General features: G+C 38.1%; 1 protein-coding gene across 1 annotated transcript; it reads right to left on the reverse strand.

Moving 5' to 3' along the window:
• Positions 1–193: 193 nt before the first annotated feature.
• Exosc9 (exosome component 9) lies at positions 194–11,204 on the reverse strand. Its single transcript, XM_005386784.1, has 12 exons — positions 11,030–11,204; positions 10,617–10,711; positions 9,942–10,061; positions 9,632–9,734; positions 8,276–8,413; positions 7,386–7,468; positions 5,634–5,766; positions 4,445–4,533; positions 3,704–3,850; positions 2,740–2,924; positions 660–738; positions 194–344 (listed from the first exon to the last, which is right to left on the reverse strand). The coding sequence occupies exons 1-12, from the start codon at positions 11,093–11,095 to the stop codon at positions 260–262; spliced, it is 1,323 nt and encodes a 440-aa protein (XP_005386841.1). The 5' UTR covers positions 11,096–11,204; the 3' UTR covers positions 194–259.
• Between the last annotated feature and the right edge of the window lie 883 nt (positions 11,205–12,087).

A 12,087-nucleotide genomic window follows, 5' to 3' on the forward strand; every position in this document is an offset into this window, starting at 1 on the left:
ATAGTTTATTGTACAATGGGAAATGTTACTTAAACCCCATTAAGGTTTTGAGAGTAAAGATAGGTTGGAAAGCTTTTGTGAAAAATGACAAGACAAAAAATTTCCCAGAATGTTCACTTTAAAACATAACATTTAAAAACCTCAAAAAACTCAACTTAATGGACTTGTGAACTTGTGAATAAAATATATCCTGTCATTGTTAACACTGAATAAATATCCTTTTAATAGTTATATATACATCCATACAACTATGTAAGACTTAGTTAGTAGTTCTCTTCTTTTTTCTCTTTTTCACTGCCTTCTTACTTGGTGCTTTTTCTTGTTTTGTACAGGCGATCTGTGTTCTGTGAATAAAGTAAATTAACAGTTCACTGATACTATGCTGGATCACTGAAATGGGTTTTCTTCATAGGATACAGAGGGTGGCAGCAATAAGAATAAAATACAATAATTTTAAAAGACATCCTGTTTTATCAAATTGTGCCCTAATTTTTTCAAATCACAGTGAAGAAACCAGAAAAAGAATAGTTGAATATATAGTACAAAAGGGATGTCTTTCTATAGCAGAAGAATAAGTACAGAGTAAAACCACAGGGCAAAGCTCTAGAATCCTAAGTGTGTGTGTATATATATATAAAAATAAATCAGGAGTTTGTTACCTTATTTTCTTTGGGTTCTTGTCTGGTTCTAAAATGATCATTTCTTCTTCTTCACTATCTGAGAGTACTATTGGGGCATCTAGAAAATGTCAGGAAAGCAATGTAAGTAATATCTTAAAATTTCCACATAAGTTTCCATACTAACAGCCCAAGTTATTCTGGGGCTTACAGATACATGTACTTTGTTCTTTCCAAACTTTCTCTGCCAAGGAGCACCCTCGAGCTCTGGAAAAATTCTTGTAGAAAACTGACCCTAAACTGTACTTGCCACATGCTGTAATGGAGAAGTTAGGGGAAAATATACAGTAATTTTATAGAATCAATTTGAAAATGAAGCTAATACACTAAGCTGTCTGTGCTATTCCAAAATACACATTCAGAAACAATAAATGAGAAATCCACTGCCCATAGACATTTATGAATGCTGATACAGTAGTCAAAAAATGCTGTCATTTTTTTCTTTGAATTTATTTCCTTTATTACCATGGTCTACCAAAATGTTAACAGGTCATTTCTATTTTAAGATTGTGTCATACTAGCAGGGTCTGGTGGCACATGCCTGTAATCCCAGCACTTGGGAGGCTGAGAAAAGAGGACCACTGTGAGTTCGAGACCAGCCTGAGCTACAAAGTAAGCTTAAGGCCAGCCTGAACTACACAGTGTGACCCTATCTCAAAAAGGAAAACAAAAGATTATGTCATATTTTGCTCATTTTTTTTCAATGTGTCTGTACTTACATATGTATATATATTTGTGTGTGTATATGTACACTGTAATGTGAATTAACCCTTTTCCCGGGTGATTCATTGTCTTCCAGTTTGCTTATGGTTTTTTGTTTTTTTTAGTCTGCTTATGTTTTAGAAAGGCTTTACCTGTTCCATCCTCCCAGTTGTCTCAGGTTTACTTTTCATTTATTTGATTAAAAGTATTATTCTTCAAACCAGAAACAGAATGTCTATTAACTTTATATTATTCTTAAAAGGATTATTGTACTAATCAAAGAGGTGCCTATCAGTATAAGTACTCTAGAAATGAAGAAATGGAGACAACATATTCATCAATACAGGAATGGTTAAACCAAGTAGGGCCATTCAGTGATACAGAATTCTAAAAATTTTAAAATAATATGGCTGATGTTACACAGTGACATGGAAAAACTTTTAAAAGTAGGTCCCTGTGTTGAAGCCACTTCACTGCCCAAATAATGAATAAATATACTGAACAACTTCTGCAGTAATAATACCAAATGAAAGCAAGCCACTGGAAAAGGTGTACAAGGGTTCCAATCAATGGGGATTTTTTTCCCTTCACCTATTTGCCTAATTTCAAAAAGCAAAACCCAGTAGGTTCTCCATAATATTCACAAGCAATAATTTCCTTTTTTTTATTTATTTTGGGAATAAACTTAGGACCTTGCGCTTGCCAGGCAGGAGCTTGTAATAAATAATTTCCTTTTATGAAGGCAGGCCTATGTGCATTATATTCTTAAACAGAGTCACCAGACTTAAATGCATCCTCTCATTCTCTGTCAGACTAGTTCCAGGATGAAGGTATTATTTGTATTACATAAAGCAATTCATGGTTTTACTACACAGGCCAGGTAAGAACAAGGAGGACTAATATTCTGGGCATTTTGGGAATTTTAGGAGTTCCAAATCGGTACTCTGTAATATGGTAGCACTAGCTTCATGTAGTTAATTTTATACTGAAATTAAAAATTCAGTTCCTTGGTCACCCAAGTCACATGTCAGGTGTTTAATAGCTACACAGGCCTTGTGGCTACTGTAGTGAACAATGTAGAGAACATTCCATATTACAAAAAGTTCTATGGGCTAATGCTGTGTTATAACATAGGTTTTGGTATGTACACGAAAGATCAAGAATACTGATCTTATTTAGTTGAAATTTAAATCACAGAACATTTAGCCCCTCCTAAAAAGGAAAGCATATCTGTATATATAGCTATATCAATATTCTTCACAGATTTCGGATTTATCCATATATAGTTCATATACAGTACTTATCTGTACATAAGTTTGTAGACCAACAGATTACATAAAAGCTATAAATCATCACTTACCTTGGCTTCCAATATCAGAAACTTCTACTCCAGTGTCCATTTTCACACTGTCAAGAATGACAGCTTCATCACTGCCACCTTCATCGTCATCATCTTTCTCAGAGTCTTCAAGATCACCCCAGGAGTTTTCTATTCCCTCTCCAATCTGGGCAGTTCCAGAGGTCCAGAGAACAGGTTTAGAAACACTTAACAAGTCAAGAAAACTGAAGAACAAAGCACAGCTAACTTGATAGACTTATTTAAGTAGCAAATTTCTTCATAAGACATTCAAGTGTTCTTCAAATTCTCAAGGAAAAATAAAGGTAATAGAGCTATATTATGGAAAGCTATCCAATGAAGTAAAGCAAAAGCTCAGGTAAGAGTCATACCATTAAAAGGTAACAAAAATCAAGACAGGCCCTTGACATACTAGTTATAGTAATAAATTTAGTGAAAGAATGAATAATTTCAAGGACAGTAGTAGGGCTGGAAGTAGCACTCTGGTAGATTGCTTCTAGCATGCACAAAGCCCTAAATTTGATGCCCACCACAAAAATACAGCAGTGCATTAGTGTATAAAGTCCTTGACCATGCTATTAATTTTTCAAAGGAAAAAATGCTGTATACTTCGGTTTTTTTGCCATGCTGAGGGTTAAACCCAAGGCCTTGCACATGCTCTAGGCCAGTGGCGGCAAAACTTTTGGAGCTTTCAGTAACAAATAGCCCGATGCTGCAGCAGACACTCTACCACTAATCTATATCCCCAGCCCCTAACTGGTTCTTAAAATAGTGAATTTCCTCATTTTTGCAGTGTAAAGGGAGAAACAACATTATGACACTATCATCTTAGTATGACATGACTAAGTTTTTAAGTGTTTAACACAGTACATATTTCAGAAAACAAATGTCAATGTGCACATACAGCTTTAATAAAACCCCAAGTGTTACAAATCTTGTTACTGCAAAGACTACCCAATAAAGATACACTTCTGAAGGAGGTTCAGCTTCAGCAATGATTTCTTCTGCTTTCTCCTCAACGTCAGAAGTATCAATGGGGGCTTTTTCCATTTTAAATGTTGTGATCCTCTGATCTGCTATAGATTCTGCAAAGCCGAACTTTCCACCTTCTTTCCTGTATGTGAGGTTTTGTTGTTTTTTGAGGAGGGGGGATGATGAAGAGAAAAGACAGGACGGAAAGAAAAAAAATATTAGCCTTTGGTGAGTGAGAAATACTGAATTAGTTTTATCTGACTAACTTAACCGCACTGATTTATTATGTTTATCAAGAGAAATGTTTACTGAACCATGTGCCAGGTATGTGCTAGACACTTCGAAGTATGTACATTATCCTCAAATCACCCCTCTGAGGACAGCATTAAACTCACATGATAGAAAAGGACACTTGTTGCTACATTATGTATCTTGCTTAAGATCACACGGTAAGAAAAAGAAATGGGAATCAACTTGTTTATGTTCTATGGTTACTGGATACTTTAAGAAAATGTTAACTTTTTAAAGAAAAAATCTTATATGGCTTTTCAATACAAGTTATGTTTACACTGGAATAAAACAGCCTACTAGACTCTTTAAAACACACTAAGTAGTATATACAAATGAGGTTAACAAAGAAAGAAAGACTAAATATGAAAATCATTATGATTGCTCTTGTCAAGAAAAGTCCTAGGTAAGCATTTATAAAAACAACATTTAGTTCAGAAAAACTTACCTCACTTTCTGGTCATTCTCCAAAGCTTTCTGTATAAGCTCTGTAATTTCTGCTACTTTTACACCAGCTATTTTACTGCATCTCAAAACCTATTTGTAAAAGTGAATTCTGTTATTTAAGGACAACAAACAAAATGGCTTTCTCTAATGAAATTAAACGATACAATTATTTTTTCTACCCCTCTCTTTCACATGTTCAGCGGTTGGGGCTATGGGTCAGTGGCACAGTGCCTGCCTGGCAAGCACAAAGTTCTAAGTTTGATTCCCAGCACCACAAAAAGAAAAAAGAAAAAAAAATTGTGAAAGTAAGGCATGACGCAAGAGTTGTTACAAAAATTTTGAAGGAATATCCAATTAAGGGAACAGACTCAAAAATGAGATACCACAGAAGAGGTCACAGACACACTGATATGCTCAGGAACGCACTAACTTCCTTTCTTGTAAGCAATCTACAGAAACAGGAACCTGGTTAGCAGTTCTGATACTACTAATGACAATTATGATGGTAGAGGAAACTAACATTTACTGAGTATCTCATGTACATCAGATGCACGTGAGAGATATATATATATGAGACACAAAGATACATACATATATACACACACACACCTTTCCTTCTAACAAAGATATATATCTATTCAAAAATATATATATGCGTACAAAGATATGTATCTTTCCTTCTAAAGAAGTGTTAGTAGTAACATTGCCTAGATTAAAGTATAAAATCATTTTCACAAAGTTAGTACAAGGCAGAGATAGAATTTGAACTAAGGCTCTCCCGTGCTATTCATCAGATACATACTAAATGTTATATGGCACTCTATTTCCTAAAAACTGCCATGTGAATCTGTTATGTAGCTTGGTTTGAGAACCACTGCTAGCTGTACCCAAATTCTAGAACTATTGTTTTACCTGATTTCTACTGTTTTTTTAAAAATAGGGTTATGTATCATTCTTCCCTGGAAGAAAAGTAGTGTTCCTATAGCTGAAGGGCCAGACATGGCAGCAGGGAGGAAGGGAAGAGGTTATCTCACAATCACCAGGCAAGAGAATGTATTAAGAGCACTGAAACCAGGTGCTAACATAACCTGGAATCAATCACTAGAAACATCTTCATTGGCTTCTGGTTTAAAGATAAAAAACTTCTGAAAAGAGCCCTACTTTAAAGAGACATTAATCAAAGCACTAACCTGATCTTTCAGTAGCATTATTCCGCCACTGGACTGGATGGTACAGATCTCTCGATGCTTGTTCATGGCAATCACCAGCAAGCCATCCATTACACGTTCTTCTCGTTCATTGGGATCCACCAATAAGTATGTTCTGAAATGAGTATTAAATGGTCCTGCATAAATCATAGGCTGAATGCTTGTCATTTTTAGGGTAATGGATTTTTTAAGATGACATCAATAAATCAACACAGTGAAGGTACATCTAAGCCTGTAAATGTGAGTCACATAATGGAGACTCAAGAAAATTGTTTTGATGAACAGAAAACAATACTTAAGTGGGTAGCTCTCGCTGGTCCAGTGAAATCCCATTAAGCATAGACTGCTTTTATTTAAATAATATGTAATTTAAACTTATGCTCTACTAAATGACTTCTGGCTCATTAATAAAAACATCAGATAACATTTATTAGTTAATACAGAATTGCCCTAATACTGTTATATTCTGTTTGTCTAGGTTCTGCAAATGGCACATTCAAAATTACTGTCTATTTCTGCACCGTCCAATACATTTGCCAATAATCATATACAATTATTGAGCCCTTGAAATGGGGCTAGTGCAAAATGAGTATGTACAATACTGGATTTCAAAGATCAGTGGAAATAAAAGAATGTAAAATTAACATGAATAATTTTATTTTTTACATGATGATCACATTCATCATACAGAATTTGTATCTATAACATGAATAATTTTAAGAAACTGAATATATTTTTATATTAAGTAAAATATATAAAAATTAGGCCAGGCATCATGGTGCACACCTATAATCCCAGCCCTTGGGAAGTTGAGGCAGGAGGATCCTTGCAAGTTTGAGGCCATACTGGGCTACACAGTGAGCTCAAGGCCAGCCTGAACTGCATAGCTGTTTACCTTTTAATATGACTACTGGAAAATTTAAAATTACTTCTATGGCTTGCATCTTATTTCTATTAGGCAATGCTATTTATTCTACTTCCCTGTAATAAAATTCTATGCTACAATGATTAAAAGTGAAAATCTTTTCTCTAGTTCTTATGCACAAAATCAGTAAAGTATTGTTCTGTATCTCTTTTTGTTTCTGAAGATTTAAGGTTCTAGCTTGCACTTACCAGTCCATTATACAGACCCAAAGCACTACCAGTTTTCCGCTGCAGGAGGATATAGCAACGAGTTATGAAGAAACTAGTAGACAGCTGAAGGAAGCCAGACTTTTTTCCAATTTGTGAACCCTTCTTTGTAACCCGCTGCTAAAACTATTGAAGAATTCTAATATGCTTCACAATACTGTGTTGCATTAATTCACAGTAATTCTTACTATTTCCCCAAATTAGAGCCTAGCATGTAATTTTCTTAACATCTGAGTCACTAAGAAAGGTGAGACAGTAAATTAAACATTTGTTAAGTATGCCATGAAAAGCAAAATGTTAGCAAGTGCAATTATAGAAGAACTTTGTCATTTCTATTAAGAAAGCTCTTTGTCATCTAACACCCGTGTAAGGTGCTGTAATATTTTTATTGTAAATGTTTATTAGTACATGTTTGCAGTACATAATGACTACATTCATTGTAGGGAATCTGTACATGTACATTACACATCAATTCTTTTTTTCCCCTTCCCTCCACTCCCTGTGGCACTTTAATATTAAAGGAGGGATTCATTCATCCACCTCTGACACATTTGAGTAGAGCAATAAATTTATCATTTTAACCCAAGAGAAAGCAAGACTTACCCTTGCTGAAAAAAGGCAAAACTGACGCAAATTGGCATGTGGTGGATGCTCAGTGCTACAGGGTCACGCTCTTCAGGTGTATACTATTTCAAAAGAAAAGGTTCGGTATTGACAGTCACTAAATTTTGAACATAAAAAAAAAATCATCTTGTAAATCAAATACAAAATGAAATTCAATTTTCAGAGAGTATCTAAACAACTTTTTACAAGTTATCTGTTTAACTTTGACACTAATGGTTCCCAAAACTGTATGCATTTTTCAAAAACCTTTGAGACATAATTTACATCACATAAAAACTACTCCTACTATAACGTTTGATTAAACATACCGGCAACCTCACCATGGATCAAAGTTAAAATGTGGTCTCTGGACTAGCACCATCAACATCATCCAGGGACCCTTAAGATTGTAAACACTCTTGGGTTCTGCCTCTGTTCTGCTCTGGAAGTAGAGCCTAGCGATATATATTATCAAGCCCTCCAGGTATTTCTGGAAGAACTCTGGCATCTATTTAGCCTAATGAATAAAAATCCTAGTGAATCTGAGTCTTTTTTAGTTATTATAAATACCTCATTGGGCTGAGAATCATGTATTTTTCACACATGAACCCTACACATAAGCTAACCAGTTCATCTAATGTCCAAAAAAGTAGTCATCTCTTTCCAATGTGAAAATCCAAACCAGGGTGTTTTCTTATTGACAGCAGTCAATAAGGAAGATGTAAGAGATTTCTAGGGCAATTTTGACTATACATAGTTTATGCCTCATAAACAGATCTTAGGACTTACCAGTTGCCATCTACAACATGATTCTATTAATAACAAGTTGTCAGTAAATCTAGAACATTCATTCACAGAAAAGTATGCTGGTTCAAATCATGGGAGTTTACCAGTGTGACTTCTTCTCCTTGGACAGAGACATCAGGTCTGCGGAAGTGACATAAGGCCACAATTGCAGCAATGCTGGCAGCATCAATAATATTTCCATCATGATTTAATAAGTGTAGGTCCACACGTATTTGCCAAACCTGAGAGGGAATTTAAGATGAAAAAAATCCTCACTAATCACAAACAGTGGCTATTTATTAGGAAAAGAAACTCTGTACATAAACATTTTATTGCTATTAAAACATGCCACTAGTACTTCAAGTTTATCAATAAAAATGTAGAAAAACTTTAAGCCAAACATCTGAAATGTTAACTCATTTTTCTAGTAAAATAAATGGAAGCACTGTAACCAATCCAATCTTTTTTTTTTTTTTTTTTTTTTTTTGAGACAAAGTCTCACTATGTAGTTCAGGCTGGCCTTGAGCTCACTTTGTAGCCCAGGCTGGTCTTGAACTCACAACGATCCTCCTGCCTCAGCCTCCCAAGTGCTGGGATTACAGTCGTGCGCCACCACGCCCGGCAACCAATCCAATCTTCTATGTAAGGTTTTCCTAATCCCAAAAGTAATTATGTTTTGAATTGTGTCTGAACACATATCTTAAACTGTGGGATAAACTGAGGATAACCTTGTAAGGACTGAAATAGATGTATTGAAGTACCAAATATAGACAACTAAATGAGATGTGCAGAGTAAAAACGCTGGCCAAATGTGCATGGTGGTGCATGCTGTAATCTTAGGATTTTAGGAGGCTGAGATAGGAGTTTGCAAATTTGAGCCCAGCCTGGGCGAACTTAGTAACTCAGCAAGACTCTGTCTCAAAAATAAATAGGGCTGAGACACAGTTCAGTGTGAAAGCCCCGAGTTCAATCCCCAGTAAGAAAAAAAGAAAAAAAAAAAAGGCAAATCATCAAATAATAAAGTTCTAATACCCTCATGTGGCATAATTTCTTGAGACTAAAATTTTCAATATGAACCCTACCACTGACTCACTGTGTGGCTCTATAAATCAATGAAGGATTTAATCTTTCTTCCTTCATAAAAAAGTAAAATATTACCTGTTCCTATCAACTCAAATATCATAAGAAAATTAACGACAGGTCACATGAAAAAGCCACAATTTCTGTGAATAAAACATATGTAAGTCCAAGTTGCTATTGTCATTCTTTTCAATGATATTTTTTGTCCTTCCAGAGAAAGACAGCAAAAAGTTCTAAGGATATCCACTCAAACATTTTTAGTGACACAAACCAGTACAAAAGTAAATTAACTAAAGCTTTGAGAATAAAAGCATAAATTTAAGAACCAGTGAATCAACAAAATTCATCCTAAAATTAGGAACGCTGGGACTATTCCCCACCTTTTCACCAGCAACAACACAGAGAGATTCAGTGTCAATACACTTCGAATTTCTTAGACATCTTTCCAGGAGTCGATTCAGCTTCACCAAGAGATCTGACTGCCTATGAAAATAGGAATGGGTCAATGTCAGGAAATTACACCAGGCATTCAAACAATAGCTCACAACTGCTAGGCTCTTCTATGGCTAAAGCAGCTTAAGAAAAAGATTTAAGGGCTTAGGATACAGCTCAGCAGCACAAGCACCTGCCTGGTAGGTGCAAGGTCCTGAGTTCAATTCCCAGTACCAAAAAAAAAAAAGATTTAAATACCTGCCAGGTTCAAACGCTGGAGCAGCCATCTGAGAGAGTTCAAGGTTAAAGAAAAGAATACCTTCTGTCGCTCTATTCAGTTTTGGAGCAACAAGTTCACAGGAAACCTGCCCAAGAACTCTGCAAAGATAAAGGTACAAAACAGTTAACTAAATGCATTTTTTCGAATTAAAAATAACGATATCCAAAAGTCAACAATTAAATTTGTATCTAAATAACATCCTCAATGTTGTGACGTATCTTAAGAGGTAGAAATTATATATGTAAAGTATATCAAAGGTCAGGAGGAACTCCATGATGCTTTTATGGCGGAAAATGCCTTTATGATTAAAATTTAAAGTGTGACCACAAACCCAGAAAGTTTTACATTAATGATAACTTATTTTTGGCAGTTAAAATGCTTTCCAGATTTCTGAGCTGTTTTGTAAAACTCGGGTCACTATGGTTATTTTTACACGTCTCTCGGTAAAATTCTTTTTTTGTCGCTGTTTAATCTGTTTGAGACAGAATCTCGTTCTGCAGTCCAGGCTCGCCCTGAATTCACTACGTAGCCCAGGCTGGCCTCGAACTCGCGGCAATCCTCCTGCCTCAGTCTCCCGAGTGCTGGCACTACAGGCGCGCGCCGCCACGCCCCACTCTCCGTTGAATGCACATCTAACATGAATCTTCTATTACCTTGTTTTTCCAAGTTCCACAATGCAGCACCCGTAATCAGTTCCAAACGAGATCTTGATGTTCCTGTAATCATAGGTCTGTCGACCATCCAGCCGCTGCAGGTAAAACATTCACTCATTTATTCCTCCAACAAGTATGTCGAGCATCTACTATTTGGCCCCCGGGAAAGCAGTTGGAGGAAGGTGGCGCGTAACTACGCCAGCCCCAAAAGAAAGTGGAACCAAGTGGCCGGCACTGGCAGCGGCCGCGCTGACCGAGCCCTGCGAAGACCCCGGCGGCCCACACGGCCTCGGGAGTTTGGAGACTACGCGCGGCGCCGCCCGGGCTGCCCGAGCCCCGCGGGCCGGGGCCGGGAGCCCTCGCGGTGCGACCCAAGCGCCCCCGCGGCGCCCGGTTCCGCGAGGGCCGTTTACCTTCTTTTCTTCGATGGCGCGGAGCAGGAAGCGGCGCTCACAGTTCGAGAGTGGCGTTTCCTTCATGCTGTCGGGTCACGGGTCCCCGGGGCACCAGAGGCCTTGGGCAACGGAGACCTGACCCTCCTCCGGCGTGCCCACCTCGCCGGGCGTCGCGGAAGATTTGCGTCATGGGGCGCGGGGGGCGGAGCTGGGCGGTCGCTAGTGCGCAGGCTCAGAGCCAAGCTGTAGGTGGGACTTCCGGCCGAGGTTGTGGCGCGCGTTTGGGAAAGCGAAATTGTAGTTCCCTGTAGTGTCAAGTGCGGGTGGGAAAGGGGCGCGCTTTACCCCTTTCTCCATCCTAGCTGGGTGGAGGCCGGACGGGCAGTGTGGTTTCAGCGGCGAGGGAGCTGACCTTCGTCCTTAGAAGCCCGAACAGGGCTTCTCTCTAGGAGAAGCGCCGATGCTGGGCGCGGGGAAGGCAGTGGAGACGACGAGCGGCGATGCTAATGCCAAACCGAGCAGGACCCGAGATGACGAGAGGTTGGCAAGAGTTAGAGCGCTTCACGTTGCGACGAATGGCGCTCTTACTACCCTGGAGTGAAATCTAATATACTGTTTATTTCTTATTATCTGTCAAGTCGTTTTAAGTCGATAGACATTTTTACGGGCAAGACAAACCTTCGTGGGGCCGCCCTGTCAAGCGCTTAGCTTTTTTGGAGCGGCAATGTCAAGTTGTACTTAAAAGGACTTTAAACTGCCCGCGTTCAAATTCAGACTCTGCCACTGAGGAGCTAATTCTGCGCCTTGGGGCAAGTTACTTAGCCTACCGTGTGCTTCACGTTACTCGCCGGCAAGAGACAGGTGATAGACGTATTTGTTAGGAAGAAGTCTGTACGTGTACAACGCTTACAACAGCGCCTGGCGTAGTGTAAGCATCACCGAAGTATTGAAATACTATTTTGTTTCTTTTTCTTTAGAAGTGGTAGGCACTGTAACTCTTACGCTCTCTCCGTTCGGTTTCTTTTTTGTCTTCTCACCTCTTTTATTTTCTACCAGCGATGCAGTTTAGTCTCAAT

Source organism: Chinchilla lanigera, unplaced genomic scaffold, assembly GCF_000276665.1.
Source record: "Chinchilla lanigera isolate Chin_1 unplaced genomic scaffold, ChiLan1.0 scaffold00027, whole genome shotgun sequence".
NCBI classification, from domain to species: domain Eukaryota; kingdom Metazoa; phylum Chordata; class Mammalia; order Rodentia; family Chinchillidae; genus Chinchilla; species Chinchilla lanigera.

Coding starts and splice junctions, on each gene's coding strand:
- Exosc9 (XM_005386784.1), bottom strand. CDS start 11,095: ATGAAGGAAACGCCACTCTCGAACTGTGAGCGCCGCTTCCTGCTCCGC. Junction 10,712..11,029: donor GCGCCATCGAAGAAAAGAAG/GTAAACGGCCCT, acceptor TTTTACCTGCAG/CGGCTGGATGGTCGACAGAC. Junction 3,851..4,444: donor GAGAATGACCAGAAAGTGAG/GTAAGTTTTTCT, acceptor CCTCACATACAG/GAAAGAAGGTGGAAAGTTCG.